Source organism: Typopeltis vanoorti, chromosome 14, assembly GCF_054136105.1.
Source record: "Typopeltis vanoorti isolate ZY-2024b chromosome 14, IOZ_Tvanoo_1.0, whole genome shotgun sequence".
Lineage (NCBI taxonomy): Eukaryota > Metazoa > Arthropoda > Arachnida > Uropygi > Thelyphonidae > Typopeltis > Typopeltis vanoorti.
Genome location: NC_143562.1, coordinates 56,642,075 through 56,666,620, shown reverse-complemented (window position 1 = coordinate 56,666,620; position 24,546 = coordinate 56,642,075). Strand labels below are relative to the sequence as shown.

General features: G+C 35.2%; 1 protein-coding gene across 1 annotated transcript in view; it reads right to left on the bottom strand.

Annotated features, from left to right (window-relative positions):
* The window catches only part of LOC150099500 (tyrosine kinase receptor Cad96Ca-like), a 56,829-nt gene extending 44,216 nt beyond the window's left edge, over nucleotides 1–12,613 (bottom strand). Inside the window, exons 1-2 of the mRNA XM_090404016.1 lie at nucleotides 12,359–12,613; nucleotides 5,221–5,301 (exon numbers count right to left, since the gene is read on the bottom strand). Coding sequence (XP_090260142.1) covers nucleotides 5,221–5,301; nucleotides 12,359–12,419 — 142 coding nt within the window. The 5' untranslated portion in view covers nucleotides 12,420–12,613. The remainder of the gene's footprint in view (nucleotides 1–5,220; nucleotides 5,302–12,358) is intronic.
* Nucleotides 12,614–24,546: the final 11,933 nt, after the last annotated feature.

The following is a 24,546-nucleotide window of genomic DNA, read 5'->3' as shown; positions in this document are numbered from 1 at the left end:
CTTACTGGCTTCCAACTTTAAGCAATATTGCACCACCGAACTTATGCAGACAAAATGCTCTAGTAAAAGAATACAAAAAAATAAACAGCAGTCCCCTGTTGCCGATACATGAAGACCTCCCATATATAAACATGAATCGCCTTAAATCCCGATGGTCTCCACTAATACTGGCTGAAGAACTAGTCAATAGCGATTTCAATGTTAATTCAAAATGGCTAGAAACTTGGAAAGAAAAATTGCCACCAGACTTAAACAAGTATATCCTTCCCAACCAAAATCCGAAAGGGATTGAGCTTCCATCACCTATGGAAAAGCCTAAATAGGATACGCACAGGACATGGTATCTGTGCAAACAGCTTATACAAGTGGGGAAGATCACCTACACCCCAATGTGACTGTGGGGCCATAAATCAAATCATCCAGCACACTGTGGAGAACTGCAGCATAAGAGCCTACCCTGGTGACCTGAGAGACTTTTTTGAGGCAGATCGTTCAGCTCTTGATTGGCTATCTGAACTAGACTTAAAATTTTAGACTTTTTTTTTACTGATATTTGTATATGTGCATTACTTGTTTCATTTTTATTGTCTGCACAAATATGTATTCATATATTCTGATGTCATGTCTTTATTATGCCATACGCTAAATAAATAAATAAATAACAGGTTATTTCAATTAAGGCATGAAGTTTTATTGTTTGTAAATGAATGTAATTCTGATTTTGGATCACTCGTTGTTGACGAAGCATGGTTATCAACACTATCCTATCTTTCAGACATTTTTTCGAAATTAAATGAACTAAATCTCTCCCTTCAGGGAAATTCTTTAACTGTTCTTGATACCTACGACAAAATAAAAAGGTATTCGAGAAAAAACTGGTGTTATGGATTAGTTATGTAAAAGACAGACAATTTGCATCTTTTCTAACGTTGGAATCCTTTTTAGTGGCAAAGGATATTTTTGTTGGTTCTGCGTTTCTGGAAAGGGTTTGTGACCACCTGAAAACTCTGAAACAGAATTTTGAAATATATTTTCCGAATAACTTTTATAAAAAATTTCTGTGGGTTCGCGATCCATTTCAGGCTTACAGTCACGAGAACGACCTTTTTGTTATCGAAAAAAAAGAACAGTTAATTGAGCTTTCAAGTGACAGTGGGCTTAAAATGCAATTCCGTGATCTTGGTTTGGCCTGATTCTGGATCTCGCCATCAGTGAGAAGTGAATTTCCCGAATTATCTGAAAATCGTCATGCAGTTTTCTACAATTTATCTTTGTGAGAAAAAATTTTCATCGCTCCTTCAAATAAAAACAAAATACAGAATTCGTCTTAGTGTGTGTGCCGATCTTCGACTGAACTTAACCTATATTGAGCCAGATATCCAGCAACTCTGCAAGGGCCGAGAAGCTCATCCATCTCATTAAAAGTAAGTAGTAACATAATTATATCATCTTATTTATTTCTTTAATAAAAATTAAAACTTTGTTCAATGATGATACACGTTTACTACCAATTTAATTAATTATGTTTCCATATGTATTCAAAAAATGCTTTTAGATTTATTATGTTATAAACGGCGCAGTTTTTCCGAAATGTTGGTAATCCCCACATAGGTTTTTAAATAAATTACATAACTAAGGTCCGTAGAATTGCTTTAGGAATTTTACTGGTCCTTGGGCTGAGATTGAGAAACGCTGTTATAGATCAACTGTAAAAATACTGTTCATATGCAAGCTTCTAGTTAGGAAAATTCGGAAAAAGTCCTTTTCGATCATAACAAAACTGCATTAGAAACCTGTCATGACAGTAATTAACTGTCAATTTATTTTTCGGATATTCGGATAATATTGAAGAGCTCAAGAAAAAGAAAAAGGGAGAAATGGCATTTTAGATTCGAGAGACAACAAAAAACAGTCGATTTATCTTCGAACCACTCTGAGATGGAAAAAGACCAAATTTCTCACAATGCATACTACGTAATGGTTAGTGATATGTCATAAACTTGCATTTATTTTATTTTTTTGCAGAAGTAAAAATAGCATATCATACATAGTTTGTAGACAATACATATCAAAACAATAGACTCTGGGATTGCACAAATAAAAATAACATCTAAAAAATTGCTGTTTTGTAATATCTGTTTTTATAGGAAATATAAAAAAAAAAAAACACTTTTTCATATATAGATGCCAAAGATTGTGTCTATAAGAACGTGATATATACAGTCGCGGGGGGGGGGGACTGTTTATCAGTTGGCTGCATTCCGGGGAGGGGTGAGATTGTCTTTCGAAAACGTTTTGCTTCTATCACCTACATTTTAAACTTTTATGCTATTGATTTAAACCTGCTCCTATTTTTTTTTTCTGTACACTATATCATTTTTGAAACTGAAAAAAAAAAAAAAAAAGCCAATAAGTTTTATGCAATAAACTTAATATTCTGTCTGTCGTATTGAAAATCGGAAATATTAAAGCATTTAATATAGCAATCAAGCACACCTCTATCGACAGTGCACAAATATGGTACTGATAGGAAGATACACTATGTTCACACAATCGGATCATAGTGAAACTGAATGCAAATATTCAGGGAATGTCTGCGTTAAGTGTGGTTATAAAAGATGAGATGTGTTGCATGTTTTGCACTGTACTCGATGTCAAGATGGCACGTTCAGCCAAACTGACAGACTTCCAACGTCGGATGGTAGTTGGATATCACATCAGTGATCTTTCTATCCGTGACATTGCTGCCCATCTCAGTATACCGAAATCCACCGCTGCTTGTCATTCGTAGATAGGAAGTTTATGGTGCCCACAGCAGGAAAACGCCTTGGGAGGCCACCGACACTCACTCATCGAGATTGTTGAGTTCTGTCTCCGAATGTGCGAGCATCCCGCACATTCAGCACTGGATCTCTCAGTCAACCTGGAAATGCTGCAGGCATCTGTCAACACTAGAATGTTGCAGAGAGTTAGATGCCTTGGGTTACCACGTCAGAGCTGATTTAAACAAGTCACACATCACACCCCTCAACGCCAAAACGACGTTCGGACTTATGTCTTTCTCACCGTTCCTGGACCGTAGATGATTGGAAAAGGATTCTGTGGAGCGACGAATCACACTTCCAAATGTTTCACTCTGATGGTTGTATTTGGATCTGGACATTATTCGGGGGAACAGTTCCGACAGGACTGTTTGGTGAAGGGTAGGTAATGGTATGGGGGTGTTTCATTTGGATAGGACTTGGTCCATTGGTAGGCTTGTCTAAAACCATGGCATTTGATGGATACCTGGGCAACTTCATGCTTCCGACGCTGTAGAAGTACTTCGGCAGTGACGCTTGCATGTTTCAGCACAACAGTGCTCCATGCCATACTGCACTGTGTGGCCGAGATTAGTTTCCACAAAACAAAGTCGAAGTGTTGGACTGGTCGACTCAGAGTCCAAATCTCAATCCAACCGAACACGTTTGGGATGAATTAAACTCCGAAGTCGCTCCAGACCACAGCGGCTGTAATCAGCATCAACAAAAGAGGTAGCTTTGCTCAGGGAATGGAAGAATATTCCTGTTGTGACGTATCAGAAATCGGGTGAAAGCATGCCCCGAAGGGCAGTTGCTGTCATTCAGGCCAAAAGTGGTCCCACTCGGTACTAGAAATATAATTAAGACACATTTTTTTGACCACAACTAGGTGTCCAAATACTTTTTGTCAGCATAGGGTATAGCGGGTAAAATGGCTGAGTTATGAAATTCGAAGATAAGTGGTGCATAACAAAGAGATGCTATGTAAGAAATGTAAATAGGAAGAAAGTGAGAAGTTGCATAGTGAATATAAAGTACAAGCTAGGAAGGTGACAAGTGTGGTAAGATAGAAGAAATTAGGAATATGAAAGAATGGTAGTGCCTTTAGAAAGAAAAAGCCTAAAGAGTTCTCTTCAGTTATGTATCCAATAAAAAAAAAGTGCAGCAGAGGAAGAAGAATCAAAGTTTTTCGTAAAACAGGCTGAATAGCGCAAATGATATAAGAGAAATATTCAATTATTTTGTAAGTATATTTCATGATAACGGAAATATGTTGGCATGTGGCGGATTAGTTTTATAAAAACAAACATTATTTAACTCACGAAATAGGAATTAACTGTATCGTTGAGTTGATTGTGTAATGAAGGTCTACTAATGGGGAATCCCTGAAGAACGGAAAAGAAGGAAAGATATTACCATAACATAAGAAGGTGATTCCAAAAGATAATTCTTTGTTTTAAAGGTGTTAGGTGAATTTAATTGTCCGGTATGAGACCATCACTTTATTTAGTAAGGGCTTAGAAGAAGCCCGAAATATCTGGGATTCACATTATAAAAATGTAATTATCGACCAGTCTTATGTTTTCGGGGTAAAGGTTTTGGAAAAGTTGGTTATGCTTTAGCGGTATCTTTTACGTGCCAGTACTAGATGGGGCTAAGTTATAGCGGATATTAATAACATGGACAGGAGACTGAATAAACGGTAGATATCAAAGAGCGTATATAGTTAAAGACAGTGTCTGTGAAAGAAACGGTGACAAGTTCTGTGTCCCACAAGATTCTCCGCTTGGGTCAAATGCCATGGCCGGATTTATGCATAAGTTATACAAGTTACATCCTAAGGCCTCAAATAGCATTACAAGGGCGTCCGTAAAGCTATTAAACCTAATTACTCAGTAGAGGAAGAGGCCTCTAAAAGGTTATAGCATAGGGGCCACAGCGACCTTAAGTCTGGCCATGGTGAAGCATTGCTCTTTAAGTGAAATTATATACTGTATATCTTTGTTTTATATATATATAATATATATATATAATAAAATAAAAAAAAACTGGCTTACGTTTTCTAAGTAAAGACATTCTAAATTCTAATTTACCTAGCACCATCTTAGGACTAATTATCCAAAAAATTGGAAGCATTCAAATATTTAATCAAATTATTAAAAGGTAAGACACAAAATTGATTGTACTTTAATATTTAACAAAAATTTCGTCAGTTAGTTAAAAAAAAATACTCAAAAAATTTATGAGATAGAGCGAAGTCGATGGTTTTGTCAAAGTATATTTATAAAGAATAGAGACAAAAAACGAACTATTTTTAACAAACCGCATGACATTCATTATTATTATAACCTAGTAATTTATTATTTATAAAACGGATGCAATTTATTTTCAGATTTCTTTGATTAAAAATAAGACTCACCAACTGGTTCATTTTCAGGTATAAGCCATTCTCTTTTAAAATCGAACACAGGTGGCGTATTCTGACCTGGAAATCCATGACCTAATATAAGAAAAAAAAAATTTAATTCATAACATAATTTAGAATTAAATAAAAATAACTAAAATGTTTTCATGTAAAGAAGTTAGACTTGGCGATTATTATCCTGTTAATACGACTTATTCAAACTGATTGGAATCCTATAATTTTATGACTGCAAAAACAGTCACGAGATTATAGCCTCGAGATCAAGTACATTTCAACCATTCGTTAACACTTCCATTTCTATACGTAAAGGAAGAATGTAATGTTTCAAGACCGGCAATTATCAAACCCCTAAAAACTCGTTCGATTGAGGTCCAATATATAAAAAAAAAAACTTTGCTATTCACAGAGACACCTGGACGCAGTATCTCTGATCTATCACGATAAATCACCCGAAGAGATTATTATTGAATTTAATGAGCCGTTTGTCCTTTCCTTTTTTGAAGGCCACAACATGCATTACAAAAGACCTTCAAGTCTAAACCAGTGTCAGTGACGAAAAAATCAAAAAAGCAGAAGATCAACTCGATTCGCTTCGTTGATTGCAGACGATTTTTTTTTTTTTTTTTTAAATTTCTACAGAGACTAACGTCAGTTCTGAGAAATAAATTAGCAAGCCAGTTTTATAATTCATCTGCGAGTTCGTAATCAAAGTGCAAAAACAAACAACTGGAGATTTTCCCATTATTCATCCTTCCTGATTTAGATGCCCAGAAGGTGTCATATGTAAATAACATGACGTTATTACGGAAGTATTCGATTTTCCCACGTTCTGTGGAGTGTCCTAAACTAAGATTTCAAAGAATAAGGTCATTCCAATGTCCATTTGAAGTTCATAAAAATCTCATTACGTACTAATTGCATGAAATTCAAGGTTATTGCCATTAAACAAGGAAGAGAAACGTCATATTCTTTATATTGTGAAAGTAATGCCAATGGAAGGAGGGTTAAGTACCTAAGAAAATTCAAACGGCAATCCTCTTTTAGTATGAGGCTCCGAGTTGTGTTCTTTAGTATGAAATCAAAATAACGAAGAATAATGAAGGCAGTATATTATGTCTTGATTGTTGTATTCTGACCTTCCACCAAAAGATTGTGAATATCCTTTCATATTATGAATGGGGTTCGAATTCAGGTCTTTCTGATTTCACTATGGATGTGTTGAACACCAGAATTGGAGTTTTGTATACAGTCGTGTGATACACTACATCAGATATATTGAAAAGGGCTCCGATGAGATCATTTTGATTTGGAGCCGAAATGCTAAATAGAGAGAGAGAGTGAATTATGAATCTTGATTCTGTACATTTATTTACGTAGTATAGTTTTTCCCCCCTTATTTTATTTGCAAACGGAGGAGGACAAAGCAGTGAATTATACATTATTTAAATTAAAAGTTAGATTCAAAATTAGTTATGACTCAAATTGTTAAGCATAAAGTCAAGCCTCCGTACTCAGTTGGTTTCGACAATGCTCTTTGGTTCGAATGATCCGGGTTCGAATCCCTGCTTGGACAAGAATCTTTATCACGGTTTTTCATCTGAAGATGAGTTAGCTGGTCCTGTTACAGTGGGAGTCACGGTTTTTTTCTCAACACATTACAACCGATTCAATCAGATTTGGCTTCGAACACCTGGATGGTGCGGGTGGGTCTACGCATGAGCGTAAAACAGGCACAGGATTCACCAGACAGCAGGGTAGCTGTTAGCAATCATCCAGAATCAGCAATCCAAACAAACAAATGATCCAATCAAGATAGCTGATCAATGCTCTCTAGCTCATGTTTTGTTGAAATCCTAGCCAGCTACTAGGAGTGCTAATTTTTTCATTTGATAGTTGGATGCAGTAGGAGAATTAAGTAGCAGTGGAGACGGTTAGATGTGTGGAGTAGAGTGCCCTCCCGCGATGAGTCCTTGGAGGTATCACGTAATAATAATAACCTTCTTTTAAGGTTATTATACGATCAATTATTATACGATTTCAAGGCAGGCCCACACCATAAATAGGCCTTCGAAAGGGAGATGATCGTAAAGCAACCATTCTATCAATTTAGTTCAAATATTTAGCAATTGTTTCGTGGGAAACAGAAATTCGACCATGGGCAAACTTAGCGTTGATTTCGTATGGATGAGTGCACCGAATTCTATATTACAAAATTTACAAAAGGCAAATTTACAAAAAAAAAATTACACCCTCAAGAATTTTGTTCTGTCTATACTATATAAACTTTGCATCGGATTTGTAGTAATATAAAGTTTGGCCGAATTTTCCATACCGAATAAAATAGTTGTCACATTATAACAGTGACTGCACGCATAAGAATTAACAGACCCAATACACTATTGGGTCTGTTATAATTGCGTGCGTTTTTCTGGTCAGTTTGCGGGATATATATATTAAGTTCGGGTTTTGAAATCAGTGCTTTTTAATTAAATTTTAATAAAAATTCTAGAAAAAAAATATCGGAAAATGAAAACTAATTTTTCGATTATGCTTAAATCGGCATTTTTTTTTTTTTTTTCCCCAATTTGGTACATGGAAAAATTCTCCACTTTGTTCCTGATGGCAAACACAGGGTGTTAGCGGAACAAGTTTTCTTCTGCATCTCATCAGATAAGATATGAAAATGACCTATCCTAAGTTACATTTTGATTTTCGTTTATTTTTAAAAAATAGTATTTACTGTTTAATTCTAGAGCCAATTGGCTACTTTAGGGCAAGTGACCGCTTGACAAATTCAGATATACCATCTTCAACTCTAACCATTACTTGTAGTTTTCTGCATGCTAAGAAAAAAAACCTTTCAACCGCAGCTGAAAAGCTTTTTTGGCATGCATTTATATTATTTATGTAAATATGATATCGTCGATATCGAGTGAACTATGGCGACTCAAATAGGCACCGACTTAAATCTCCCATTCAGTGTTTATATTTTATGATAGCAAGTTGTAAAACAAATTCAATGAAACACAACAAATAGTTAATAGAATCCATACACCGAATTCAGATTAATATGTTTGCCTTTTCTAGTTCCGCGACTGATTCAAAAATCATTTCTAGTTGGAGTTTGGTTGTATTTACCACCGAAACAACTACGGCTAAAAGATCATGTGTATATTTTTAGGCTGGTTCACTAGTTTAAGAGAGGGGGGGGGGAGAGATCCTCTTCTTGAGAATGAGACTGGCTAACTCACCACAACTAAAGATTCTTTAAAGGTGCTTGTAACCGAAGGGCAATGCGATCCCCGTAACAAAGGGTAAGGATTCTAAAGACCAGAAAATCACTTGTTGAGTATTATTAAGTTATTGACGAACTTAGTTAATAAAAAGTATGCATGAAGTCTATCAAACTTTGACAGATAATTTTATTCTCATAATTCGGACATTATTGTCGTTACCATAGTCTGTATTGAAATAACCGATTAGCTCAGTTTATTATTTAACGCCCCCCCCCCCCATCTCCTACAGAAATTAGCTTATGCGAGTACAGAAGTTTAATATACTTGAAGAATGCCGATAATTACCGACCCTAATTCATCCCGTTCCCCTTCAACACTCATCCGTAGGCTTTCTCGGAAGCGAAGTATTTCTGCAGAACAGTTCACAGAAATATTTCGCTTATTTCTCAGCAATTAGTCTTTAAATTATCAGTGAGGTAGCGGAAGAACCCCGCAAGGCTTACAATGAGGAAGTCCTACAAAACAGAGGGGGAGAGCCTCCAAATTTTGTGACAAAAGTGGTGCTGTGGGTGTAATCAATTTGTTTCCGTCACTTTATTTCACATCTTCAATATTCCATGAAAGAAAACAAATTTAAATTACAAATAAACAACAGGGCTTTCGCCTACCTTATACATTCAATTTATTATGGTTTCTTAGGTTTTATGTTATTTTAAAATATTTTTTAAAATAACATAAAAACAGCCTTCCATTCTAAGACTCCAAGTTCAGAATGTTAGTGAAAGAATCCATTTTTGAAATAAAATTGGTATAGAAAGAATCACCCTCCATTCTACCCATTAAAATCTTATTTCTATTTTTTTTCTCTATAAGTTTCATTTTCTATTATTTGAATTATTTTCTTAGTCAAGATAAGGGAGGCAATCGCAAGATGCATTCTAACAGACAATATGTTTATCATCATCTTAAATTGGTTCAGTGTTTGCGCACGCTCCACCTCATTCGGCAAAACATTCCACTCACCAGCCACTCTCTTACGCACCACACCTTTATACAACTTCAAAGAATGACTTCTTGTCTTTATCCCCTTCCCTCCTTCAACCCTTTGAAAAATATCTTCGGTATCTATTTGATAAGTATCCCCTTACAATTTATGTCTCAATTATATCGCCCGTCTTCGCCTATTGACTAGCGTCTGTAATTCACATTCTCTCAGCCTTCTTCATAGTAAGTATTCCACAATCCTGATATTGCTTTAGTTATTCGCCTCTGAACTTTTTCCAGAGCTCGTTTCTCACCTAGGAACGCAGGTGAGAAGCGAACATCAATGCGCAGTAGTCCAGATGTGGTCTAATCAAAGCCTTGTACAGCTGAATGACCACATCCTTATCTCTACTTGTTAGTGTTCTTCTTAGTATACTGGCATTTCTTTGTGCTGTTTTATCACCTCTGCAATATATCCCTTGAACTTCAATTCTTAATCCACCAATATCCCAAGATCACACACTTCCTCACCTCCTGTAATACAACGTCTCCAATACGATACGCAGCTTTACTTACTTGAGAATCCAAAACTTTACATTTACTGGTGTTAAATTGACATCCCCCACTTGTCAGTCCATATAGCCACTTTATTCAAATCGCTCTGAAGCATTAGTACATCTGCATCATTCCTAATCACTTTTCCCAGCTGACTATCAGCTTGTAAACCAATCGCAATATCATTAACAAACAAATTAAACAGCAGTGGCCCTAGAACAGAACCTTGTGGGACTCTACTTTTAACTCTCCTCTTGAGAGACATGGTTCCTCTATACACCACCGTTTGATATCGATTAGAAAGCCAGTTTGCTATCCAATCAACCAACTGATTTTCCAGTCCCATTTGCCGTAACTTATATACCAGTTTATTATGTGGTATCCTGTCAAATGCCTTTGTAAAATCCAGAAGTATCACTGTATATGAAATCACCCCCATTGAGAACTGTAGTCGCCTTCTTATAAAATGTAAGTAAATTAGTAAAACAAGACCTCCCTTTAACAAACCCATTTTGACCTCTATACAGAATCTTTTCCTTATTCACCCAATCCTGTATTCAATTTCTAACTCCAAGTTTTGCTTCCATTTTTATGCAATGGAACAATCTTGCCCTCTTTCCACTCCTTAGGGATTGTTGTCCTCAACACTAGACTCATTAAAAAACCGAGTCGACGGAAGTGTCAGTTCCTTAGCACATTCTTTCACAACACGTGGCGAAATTCTATCTAGTCCAATACCCTCACATTCACATCAAGACGACTTAAACAATTATAGACTTCTACCTCATTCACCTTCAGGGAACTAGGTTGAAGTATTGATTCCTAGACTTTCTGGTTCCTTAGAATAATATCATTGCCACCAGTATGAAAAATCTTAGCAAAATGATCACTGAATAACTCCACAATAACTTCTTTGGTCACTCTTTGCCATCTCGATCCAACAGAGCTATCCTCCCATAATCATTCTTTTTCTTGCTAGTTGCGTAACAGAGAAACTCCCTAAGAGTTGATCAGTTGTTTTAAATCTGTTCGAAAAAGAAAAAAAAAAACATTTCTGCTTACATAATTCGGAAAACTAAACTCACTTCCAAAATTAACGCTGAAATTTAAATACCTTTCACAGTTCTTTTTTTATTTTTTTTTTAAGCAATACTTACACTGTTCACCACGCGCAATACGTTTGCGATCATTTTGAAACAGTCACATCATTTTGATTCAAAGGTCTAAACTGCCACCCTCATGAATTTATTTAAGTAGATCCTCCAACTAAGTGGTAATCAAAAGACTTGAAGCAATATTAAATCCATGGAAATCGCTTTCAGATCTGTGTGCTAGCTTGTACCTTCTCCGGCCCCTGCTGTGACATGAACTACATTGCGAGGTCACGTTCAGGTAGGTAATGATCAGGGCCGCATTGGTGCGTATACGCTTTAGCCACCCTCCCTCTGTTGTGTTTGAATAAATAGAATGTATTGTATTTGTATAAATAATAGAGTATATAAAATAATATATTTTGTGCCTTTTTTGGGACTATCATAAATAAAATAAAACATAGTACTGTAGTCACAATCTTTCTTCTGTTACCATGACAACAAATGAGCTTTGGTGAATAGCATTGAGAGCCATATTTTATGTATACCTTATCTATTTTATCTGGGCGTGTGTATTCTGTTATTGTTTAACAAATAAGTTACGTTACGTTAATATCCTCAGAGGGTTACAGCAATGAGTTTCCCTTGTAACTTCGACCTGTTAACCAAAAATAAAACTTTATTGTGAGATAAGTAATTTTGTTTACGAATAAGTTGCATAATAACCTTCATTCGAGGTTGTATAATGCTGTGCTCGGTTGACTTATTTGATTCCAGTAATCAGTTTGGTATTTACTACATCTTATTCGTGAACAGCACTTTTATTTATTTTTTCCAGAAAAAGAAATAATGTACAACCAACTTTCGAAATGCTTAACTGTTACAAATATTACTTCGCAAATATAGGCATACAAATGTGAAGATTGTGTAATATTTAAAAGCCATTGCATTACTTTTATAAGAAACGACGGAAAAACAGATATTGTGCAAGCAACCAACGCAAAACGCAGACGAATTTCTAGCAAACGATATCATTTTAGTGAATTCACGTGACATTGCAGCGCGCGGAACAACGTTTAGCGAAAATCAAATGAAAGGCTTTCTGTATTTTATAAATACATTGAAAAATTGTGTATTTTCAACGTATTTTTATTGCATTTTGATTAATTTACTACATTATTTTTTTTATATTTTTTCTGTCAAAAATGCGTCTATTATTATTATTTTTTTTATTAAATAAAAATAACAGAAATGACCTCAACTTACTTGTAGGCCACAGTAAGCTTGTGGAAGCCAAGCAGAACAACACAGCGAACATGGTCTTCATGCCGTACTGACGTAAGCCAGATGTTCAGGTTGGTAATATACCCAGCAAAATAAGACAGTAGACGCACTCTAAATACTTTAAACCTTTAACTAGAAAATATCTAAGAGTTCGCGAATCTCCATCATTCTGTACGCGATTTTTGGTGATAATCAAACTACAAACTGAAGGCGAACACATCCGTAAAGAAACATAGAATTCAACTGCTTCTTCTTGGCAGCACTAACAACTTGACAACTCTAAGCCTACTACTACTATTACTACAGCAGGCTATAGAGGCGAAATGGTTCGCGGGGTGAAAACCGGTCATACTCCGAGTGGCTGGTTCTGACAAGTTCGCCTTAAGGTACAAAGTGAGAAATGAAGGGGGGAGATAAAATTTTCGCCCTCTTTACCATCCCATTCCTGGCCCCTCTTTCTGCAGCTGTTGTTTGGCTGGTTTTTAAGCGTAAACGGCCTTGCAGGGCTCAAATGCGAGTTGACTGTTCCCGGATAACTAAAGCTTCTTGTCCAATACCCTAGTAACCAAACTTAAAGTGTAAGGAAAAGGTCATTAAACTCAGCCTCGTGACTAATGTTGTGTGTATGGAAACACCTGAAAAATAAATAAATAAATAATTCTTCTGTAACGCAAACCGTTCATGAAATTATAAACAGAGATTGTTTTACATTGCAATGCCAGTGCACTAAATAAATATGTATTATAGCGCCATATAAAATGTTAAAAATAATTATTGTAAAAAATTAATAAAAAAATATTCCGTGTATTTTCTCTTCCTGTTTTTAAACCCTTTTCAGCTCATTTTGAATATTAGTGATAAACCAATAATTTCGTATATATAAAAATTAATGAGGAGCGTAGAAGTTTAAAAACATAATTATAAATGAAGCAAATTAATCACGTGACAAACAATTAAAAACGATCCATTCAAAAATGACTGGGTTTGGTGCATTAATTCGTTCTTGTTATTATAATAACAAGAACGAATACGTGTTATTACGAGAATTACGAGATCCGGGAATACGTGTTATTATTATTATTATTTTTTATGTGGCTCCCACCCACAAAACGTTTTTACCAACCATATATTCGTATTGTTTTCCTGTTATTAATTTATAATCTAGATTTTTAAAGACAAAACTGCTTTTTTTTTCTTTTTTTTTAGTTAATGATATGGGATGGAAGAAGGAATCTGAAGTTTTCTGATATTTTTTTTAAATACTCCGAAAAATGTGACATCATTAAATTCCATTTAATTAATTTGATTCATTAAATGGAATACCAAAATAGAGAAGAAATAAACAAAATATTATGAAAACATTCAGTATAAATATATTATAATTAATTAATTCTGTAAATTAAAAAAAAAATGAAAAATCTCTAGACATCACGCCATAAACCTTTAAACAAGTTTTTAAATTAGACTGCCACTGTGAAGGCTCGTAAAGAGTGCTTTCATGTGTACCGAAGCCAAATACCTTCATGTAACTAATTTAAATAGTAATGAAAGTTTTGGTTTCGCATCGGTGAGGAAATTAATTGTCACAAATACAAATTTGGAGTCTACGATGCACATAGACAAAGAGAAAAGAAGCAGTGATATTTGAGATGAATTTTAATCAAGAAGCGAGGAGGAATTAAAAAAAAAAATAGCGTGCTCGTTTAAAAAAACATTGTTCGTCTACTTTGAGTCATCTGTCGACGTAAACAAAAACAACGAACGTGTCGAAGCGGAACTTCACAAGTTTTGACAAGTAATATAAAGAAAAATATGAGGAGTGACTGTAATATTTTCCCAAAAAAATTATTAATTTTCGGGGAAAATTTTACATTACATTACGAAAATATGATTTTAAATTAAAGTGACTTTATGTGGGTAATATATACTTGCAGTTATATTTTTTAACAAATATGTGTCATGATTGGTTCCCCAATAAGGTTACCGGTTTCTATCGCCCCTCCTTTCTTCTTACACGTATTGTGACAACTTCGTTGGCATGCTGAACGCACTATAGGGAACTCAACCTTCCCCCTTCCCCATTCCAAGGTACAGAAGTAAAAAGTTCTTTAGGTCGGTCGCTAAATAGTACATCGGACCGAATTCAATAGTAACTGGAAGTTCCCCAAGCAGCTAGCGAATTATTTTGCTGGCACGTATTCTACAAATCTACAAAGTCGTTCCTGGAGGGAGCCCGAGTATAATGGTGTGCAGGGGGGGGACTCTTGGCCAGTGGACAGTGTTTCTTTTTTAGAATAGTGTTGGTTGCATAGAATCCTAGAATTCCACGAAAACTGGTTGGGATTACCCAGAGCATACAAACATTGATAAGTTGTATTAGATGTAGTTTCCGGGAAAAAAAAAAAAAAACTTCAGTGAATGAGGAAATTGCAATTTTTCCTCATTTCCTTTTTTTAAAAAAAATTAAATGGACGTATTTCTGGAACAGTTATGTTGCCTTATTATTTGTAATGTTATGTATCATATGTCTTCTTGATTAAAATATTTTTCAGTAATGGTTCATTGTCATAATTCTTTTCCAATAATTATTATGAAAATTTTCATTAGGGTTTTCCACAAATAAGAAATATTTTAATGTATGGTTCCACAGTCTAAAAAGTTTAAGCAGCATTGATATAGGTCACTCAGCGAACCGGAACTTAACTTTGAACCATGAAAGTTAACATATATATTAAAAAAATGTTAATATGGTGGATCAAAAACACTGCTGAAAATAACAAAAAAAAAAACGTCAAATATCTAACTCAAAGAAATTTTAAAAAGACAAAAAAAAATCACAAAAAATCACCCCCAAAATAAGCTCATTTAAAAAAAAAAATGCATATCCACTTTACGAATATTCGTTGTCTCAGCACATATTTAAACGATGTGCGCTACCACTTACAAACATCGAAATTTAATCTATTATTCTTCAATTAGCAGCCTCGACCTGTACTATCCACCTAAACTTTCCTAAATACGCATCCTCCACAAGGGGAAAGTGCATTTACGAAGTCTGATATCCCGCGCCAGAGAACGACAAACCTTGAATCCCTTCTTTTTCATGATTCAGTTACGTTCATTTACTGTCTATACCGTTCTCCAAATTTTGATAACCACTCTGATCATTATCTCTCGGAGAAGCTTAATGATCTGCAGTCCAATTACCACAACAACAAGGTCTTCTTTCTAGGGACTTCAACGTTCACAACTCGGAATAGCTTCTCCAACTCCACTGCTGACAGAAACTCTCTCGATGTCAGTAACAATCTTTCACAAAATGTCCACATACCTACCAGAATACTTGATAATCATTTTCACTTCCCCAATACCCATGGTTTCTTCTGACAACTAGTTCTGATAAATACGCTAAATGTTAGCTGTCCTTTTGTACAACGAAAAGAAATGAAAGTCAGCCATCCTACTATCGTTCCATTGCAAACACATCAGTTCTACTGAAAATAAATGGGGGGGGGGAGAAGTCATCAAATAATCATTGACCATTGGTATGAGTGCCGCCATCCCATAGACGATCTTATTGCCAGCATTACCCATCTATGGATCCAAACTTTAGAAAGGATTGGTGAAACCTGCGTGGTCACTCTAGATAGTTCCAAGGATTTTGATCTCGTCCGGAAAAAAAGGCGTGCTTACCAAATCATTGTATGATACATCATCCATCTTTTGCAACTGGAATGCCAATTTCCACCCTAGCTTTCGCTGCGTGGCATGGTAAATGGCTTCCTTACTTCAGATTTCCCCACTAGTTTCAGAGTATCTACCCCAGGGTTCAAAGTTAAGTGGTGACCTGCCTCTCGCAGGTTCCCTCCAATCACTCCCATGGACGCACAGTTTCTGCTTCGTGTCTGTTCCACAGCTGTTTTCACAGATGCTGTTTCTCCTCAACTGGATGGCACCATTCCTCAATTTTCCATCAAACACATGTGCAGATGATCGCCATCCATTCAGTGTCCAACTCTAGTCATACCGACCCAAGTTCTCGTTTTTCTCTTTCATACTTTCCATCTCTATGCGCATTCTACAATGGACATTCTTAAGCTGTACTATTTAAATTATAAATAATAAAATAATTATTTGGCACTCCTCTAAATACTCTTAACAATGGAAATTCCAATGTGAAGTTTTTTCTTGCGTAAATTTTTTATTTTTATTTGTACTTGTTCCTGTTACTAATATTATTTTAATCCACCTCCTAATGTTGCGAGTTATAACGGATGCAAATTTACATTAGCTGCCAGGTTTAACCATTATATACAAAAAACAAACAGTGTTTTATTATTCCATTACTTGTGTCCCAGTATGTAATGGTTATCATTAAGCTATCGCGAGACTCAACATTGGTGGCGGCTCGAGGTCAAAACAGACGTATACTGCAAAAGACGCGTTACCACTCTTGATGTAATTGCAGTTTTAGTTTGCTTTTGCGTTTTATTATGTAGCTTATAATACATTTAGAATACATGAGAGGATAAACCTAAGAACAAAGTTATGTAAGTACTTCCTTAATGGAAAATTAAGCAGTTAAGATGACAAAGATGAATGAATATAGAAATAGTCAAAATAATTTTCAAAATATTTTGTGCATAATTGTGGTTTAAATTGAAATATCTTTTGAAATTTGACTTGAATTGTTCAACTGCATAGTAAATATACATAAAAATATAACGGAAAAACTCACGTAGAAAAATTATTTAATGGTATAATTTTCGCCCGTGTGTCACAGGCATCTTCAGTACAATTAGGCACAAAAATTAAACATTAACTGACAATTCCAAAAAGCGCCACCTAAGTAGCTGGTGTAAGATAACTAAAAAGGTCAATAACTTTCCTAAAAAAAAAAAAAAAAAAAAAAAAAAAAAAAAAAAATTAATACAATAAAAAGTTAGGAAAGATTAGCTGATTTGTAAAGTACTATCTCCCATAAAGGGGACAGACGTAAGCCGTCGGATCTGTTTAAGTTAGGAGAATGAAGTAGAGTTTCACATGCTTCTTTATAAAGGCGTTCCATGAGAAACTGACTTTTGTGAAGAACTCTTGTCTTTTTCCAATGAACTCTGTGTCTAGTGAAGATGGCATGTTCTGCAAGTCCAGACTTTTCAGGTTTAAAGTATTCAATATAAGATTGGTGTTCTTCTAGCCGAATGGAGGCAGATCTTCCCGTTTGTCCGAAATAACATAATCCACAAGAGCACGGAATCTGGTAGACACCTGGATGATTGAGATGTGGAAGCTTGTCCTTTGGAGAAGCGAGAAAGGTGGAGATTTTTCTAAAAGGTCGAAAGGCAACAAAAATATTCAGTGGTTTTAAAATTTTTGCTATACGTTCACTGATGCCTTGTATATAAGGGATGGTAATGCGCGTTATTTCCTCTGTGTTTGAAGAGGGAGACATATTAAATCTACTCAAAGTTCTTTTAATGAAGCAATTCTTATAGCCATTAGATAGAAAGGAAGAAGTTATATATCGTATTTCTTTCTGTAAAAGATCGTCTGTAGATTTAATATGTCTCCCTCTTCAAACACAGAGGAAATAACGCGCATTACCATCCCTTATATACAAGGCATCAGTGAACGTATAGCAAAAATTTTAAAACCACTGAATATTTTTGTTGCCTTTCGACCTTTTAGAAAAATCTCCACCTTTCTCGCTTCTCCAAAGGACAAGCTTCCACATCTCAATCATCCAGGTGTCTACCAGATTCCGTGCTCTTGTGGATTATGTTATTTCGGACAAACGGGAAGATCTGCCTCCATTCGGCTAGAAGAACACCAATCTTATATTGAATACTTTAAACCTGAAAAGTCTGGACTTGCAGAACATGCCATCTTCACTAGACACAGAGTTCATTGGAAAAAGACAAGAGTTCTTCACAAAAGTCAGTTTCTCATGGAACGCCTTTATAAAGAAGCATGTGAAACTCTACTTCATTCTCCTAACTTAAACAGATCCGACGGCTTACGTCTGTCCCCTTTATGGGAGATAGTACTTTACAAATCAGCTAATCTTTCCTAACTTTTTATTGTATTAATTTTTTTTTTTTTTTTTTTTTTTTTTTTTTTTTTTTTTTTTTTTAGGAAAGTTATTGACCTTTTTAGTTATCTTACACCAGCTACTTAGGTGGCGCTTTTTGGAATTGTCAGTTAATGTTTAATTTTTGTGCCTAATTGTACTGAAGATGCCTGTGACACACGGGCGAAAATTATACCATTAAATAATTTTTCTACGTGAGTTTTTCCGTTATATTTTTATGTATAGTTATGTCTACTCACGGTTTACCTCTTTTAAAACTTATTGCATAGTAAATAATCAGTGACATAACTATAGTGTCCGTTTTTTTAATACAATTCTATTGATTCAATTCAAACGAAATTATGCACTACTGTCCAATCAAAAATATCCTTTTTGCAAGGATATTTTTGATTGGACAGTAGTGAGTATGCAACGGGTTACCACAGATGGTCTTGATAAGTACGTCTTAGCAGGAAAGGTGCTAGGTTTACAATTAAGTTAAATGATAAAGTTACATCATATTTTGTACTAACATATAAATAAAATTAAAAAACAGTAATAGAAAGAAATGCAAGTATTGTCCCAGTACAGACGAAATTAACACATAGGCGAATACGATGCCTTGGTACTCAAATGACAAATGACATTAATGACTTTAGGGGTGAAGCAATAAGCTTTTCGTATTCCCCGCTCTGTTACGGCTACAGTGAGAGTCGTTTTATGAGCAGTATGTTCGCCCTGGATGGGCATGGAGATTATGCATCGCTACAGGAAATTAAAATGGCTTTTGGTCTTTTGTATTTGAATATATCTGTTATCTCGTATGCCGCAGCTTGTCGAACCAGATCGTTAGGGTGTATGAATGTCTTTAGGAAGAACTTTGCTGCTAAAGACTGTAGGAAAGAGAAAATGTAAGGAACATTTGTATCTCGATGAAGTTGATTGTTTCTGGCGAACCACGAGGCGTTTTAGAATCATTCGCAAGCACTTGTTTTGCACACATTGCAGTTTGATAATGTTAGAAGTGGAGGTGTGGCTGCAGGCAGGAGAGGCGTAAGTGACTATGGGACGAATCATCAGCTGGTATAAAAGCAATTTGATTCTGACGTTTAGCTTACTGTTCCTGTTAATTAAGGGGTAGATCTGGGCGATGGCTTTAGATGCCTTTGCACACGTAGCCTTGATGTGTTGGTTAAAAGTTAATTTTTTGTCGAGGACGACGCCAAGGTATTTTGTTTCTGTCTACCAAGGGATTTTAGTATTGAATGGTAAAACGTCTCCTACAAGTGATATCGACCTTTTCGTGAAGAGAATGACTGAGCTTTTCTGTGGGTTCACTTGTAGTCTCCATTCGGAGAACCATCTCTCTAATTTTAGAAGGTTTTCTTGAAGCGTTCTAGTAATGAAGTGTGGTCGGAGAGATCTAGCTAACAATGCTGTGTCATCCGCGTATAGGACCATGATGGATGACATTGGGTTGTGCGGGATTTTCTGACATGTATATAGAGAACAGCAATGGAGCCAGTAGGGATCCCTGTGGTACTCTGGCCAAGATATGGCGCTGAGATGAGGTAATACCGTTGATTTTAACTTGCATGGTTCTGTTTTGAAGATATGATCTGATTAAATGTACCATTTTCAGAGCGATACCAGCAGATGAGTTTGTGTAGCCGTCCGAAGTGCCATATTTTGTCAAATGCTTTGGATAGGTCAAGAAAAACAGCTCCCGTGTATTGACGCCAGTTATAGCTGGTGGTGATATATTCCACAATTCTGCGGATTTGTTAGGTAGTACTATGGTGTTGCTGAAAACCGAACTGTTCTTTAGGAAGGATGTTTAGGTCATTTACTGAGGCTTGGAGTCGTGAGAGGATGACCTTCTCTGCAACCTTACCCAGGTTGGAGATAAGACTGATTGGACGATAATTTTGAGGTAGGTGTGGGTCTTTACCTGGCTTATGTATAGGGTTATATGCATAGGTACTGGAAACTGGCTTATATACATCAGCCAGTTTCAAGGTGGAAGGAAAATAGTGAAATCTTAAGATTGCATTTATTATAATGGCCAGGTGCACTACAGCTTTTCGAGGAAACAGCTCGATCACCCTGTTTGAAATGCCGTCTTGTCCAGGAGCTTTTTTTTCTTTAAATTTTTAATAATATTATATATTTCAGCAGGTGATGTGGGTGCAATGTGGTCATTATACTGGTATCAGGAAGTTTGAGTGAGTGTCTGACCTGTCTGTGAATTTTGTATATGTGATTGAAGTCTAGATTTCCATATGCAGGTTTGCACTGCTCTTCCAAATTTCTTGCCATGGCCTCCGCCTTTTCTACATCGCTGTGTACCTGATCAGAGAGTATTGGGGGAAGATATTTGCCTTTGTTTTTGATATTTCTTAGTAGTCCCCAGACAGAGTGATCAGTAGATGAGATAGAGACTAACTTTTCTTCCCATAGATGGTCTCTGTGAGCCTTGAATGTATCCTCAAAAGCACAATGCGAATATATATTAATAAATATATACAAGAAATATAAAGGTAACGATACTTTAATGCAATTTAATTAATTACTTTTTTATGAAACTATCCATACAAAGTTCACGTTTCAAATATTATTATATTTGTTTCGTGATTTTATAGTAAAATGATAAATTTTTGTAGCTTATGCAGATGAAATTTTTGTTATTAATTTCTGATTGTTTTCTCTGTTTCTCCTAGAAAATACAAGTGCTAATGTGCTCATTGGTTTTCTTTTAAGTTTGGAAATATATGTATTAAAAAACACAAGAAAATAATCATAGTTTTGGGATAATTTCACAACAGAATTCAGTCGTTTCTTCTTTCATACATTGCAGCATATAATTTCATTTTGCCAAACTTCCAGATGTCGTCAAGACATTTTCCTTTAGTTGGGAAAAAAAAAGAAGAAGAAGAAGAAGAAGAAGATTACAATTCCGTTTAGGATGTAAAAGATCTTTTAAGAAGGGCTTTTCAAACTAAACTGAGTTAGCCTGTCTCATGCGAGATGAAAAAACAGACAAACCAGCCAGAAGAATGCACGCAATTTAAAGACATTCAAAACGAAATATGACGTTGCTCAACAAATCACAGATTTCCCAAATACTTTTAATAAATATTCATTCAGTCAAAACAAATCCATTACATACGCATTTTACGACACACATCTAAAAATATTTTTTAAATTCCTAACGTTGATAATTTCTTCACTTAAATTTATGAGGATAGAAGTTTTCACGAATGTATGTTTAAAAAAAAAAATTAAAAGTAAGAGGGACAATGAAAAAGAGAAGAAAAGAATTTAACACGAAAGGAATTTTTGGCACGTTGCCACACGCGTTTTTAACAGGTTTAGAAAAACGTCGTGCAATCTTAGATCCAATGAACAATGAATGCTTTTTAGAATAGCTGCAGAAAAGCTAACGTATATGGAATAAGAGGATGAATCACTGAAAGAAGTCGGTGATTAATATAAATGTCCTCTTTTGTGCATAATGAAACATTTTAGGGAGGTTTAAGGATACCGCCCCGGATGTGGAAATAGTATTTTATGGCAGGGGCGGGTTTAAGATTCCCACAAATATGAATAGTTCAGGGGAGAGAGAGAGAGAGAGAGAGAGACCCTAATTTCTTGATGCATTCATATAGAACAAGATCAGATAATAATTTTCGGGGTGTTTCCAATCTAGTGCCTGCTGGGTTCATTTTGTCTGTCCATCTGCACGTATGTCGTCTTCTAACTATGAAATTGCTAATTTATCGACCCATTTAATTTTGGTCCAAATTGGATCGCTTTTTAGCAGCAGAATAGTTCCAAACGATAAAAAATTATATGTTGCAAATATAACTGGTTCTAGGTTCAGTTGTTGTAATGATCGATAATTATTGAATAAACTGAATAACAACAATAATATAATGAATATTGAATAATAACAGTAACTGAATAATCATTTAAAAAACCTTGGCTTTGAATTCATTTTATTCGCTGCTTGAATAGCCTTTCGTGTTAGTTTTATTTCTAGCTGTCAACCAGGATTCGTTTTTCTTTATAACAATTCTCAGTCATACGAAATTGAGTATCAGCTGCCTGAAAAAAAAAAACAAAAGAGCCGATTTCTGGTTCGCAGCCAGAAATAAAACTAACACGAAATGATTAAAAGAAGTATTCAATTATTGCAATAAATAAACTAATGTCATTATAAAAGAATACGGAATTTTTTTAAAAAATTCGCTACCGTGAATTTTTTAATGATTTGTCTCCGATAATATACATAAGTGTTCATGTAGATCATATTAATATGATTGTAACTAAATTCATCTTTAGCAAAAAATTAATTAAATAAATAAATAAAATAAAAATAATAAAATAAATAGGAGGTGAATATACGGGCGCTTTGAGCGTTCCTGGCTCCTATAAGGTTCGGCTAGGGCAACTCGTGGTATGGCGGCGAGTGTATTCCCGCAAACTCTCTGGTCAATTTTGGCACGAAACTTTTATAGTTTCCGTATTCGACTTTGAAATGATGTTGGATTTAATATCCACTTAATTTATATAAAAAAATAAAAATTAAATATATGTATATAATGTCCCTCAGAGCAATGCCGACGGTAGTTATTCTACCAGTAGGGCTTCCCAAGCCGAACTGGTCAAAGGCGAAGGTCTAGACCAGTGCTTCCCAAACTTCTGGGTGTCAGGGCCCCCTTTGCAAAAATTAAAATATTTCATGGCCCCCCTCGAAAAAAAATCGTAATAGAGAGATATATTATTATAATATTTATTGTATTTATATTTATATTCAATACAAAACATACACAGCGAATATTGCAAAAATCAAATGCATATATTACATTTTTTGCCTCTTACCGTTTGGTTCTGAAGACGATGCGGGCTGTTCTGGTAAAATATGAAATACTGTCCTTTTTTATGAGTGTTTCTGCTTCTGATTGTTCGCGGGATTTTTTTTTATATTTTTTATCAGCCACTTATCCATCTCAGGGTTACATTTTTTAACGTAGAATAGATCAAATAATATCACCACTTACCGATACTGGCACATCACAGACTGATAACATGAAATTAGTGAATATTACCTGAATAAGAGAATCCCCGGACCAGGAATATTTTTCTCTTTTGTGACTTTTCTCTCTTTACGGTAATTAAGCCTAACGCGAAACAGACAGTAAAGGCATGTTATTAAAATGTGCATATGATTGGTGCGGTATTAACAAAAGATCGCGCAAATGAAAGATAAAAGCATAGCTGACAATTGAGTTGAAATGCTAACTCTCTTCAACCGAATTCCACATGTGAAACTGCCATAACATTCATATATATATATATATATATTACTTAGTTTTAACACTTTTACGAATTTTAACACGTTTGGTTGAATTTTATTGCTGCCTTGGGATATCGAACTCACACACATCTAATTTAATAACAATAGTTTTTAGTTAGATACTGTGTTTGCTCATGCAACATATGGTTTTGTTTCAGTCTATACAGCATAGTTCCTGTATGAGGGGGACGTGTGATTCATTAATTAGTGTGTTTTTATCCCAGTTGTCTCTAATTGCACTATTTGTTGAGAAATATATAACACAGACTCCTCATACCTTATTCACTGGCATAATAAAACTACTTGTTTTTATTGCCTCTGCAATATAGTGGCAATCAGGGGAGTGAGTGTTGTTTACCACTGCAAGGAGTTACTATCTCCCCACATGAACTTGTTTAAGCTTTTTTCACGTGTGAAGTATATGCGAAACTTTTATTGGTAACAGAAAACTAGCTCGGATGACAGTGATAATATAAAACGAGTTTTGATATGTATATAAAGTCAATATCAACAGTCCCTGATTGATAAAAGGACAGGAAGATTTGGAGCTTCCCTGGAGAGTATTCGAAGTAAATACAGTTAACCACTGCTTTGAAATGAAACATATGAATAAGCAATATTTACTAATATTCATTAAGCGCCGAAATACGCAGGAAGCAAAGTTTTTGAACCAACACCAATGTGTGAATTTTTCCATTAAAATATAAAAAATAACAAAAAAGAAATAATAAATAATAAAAG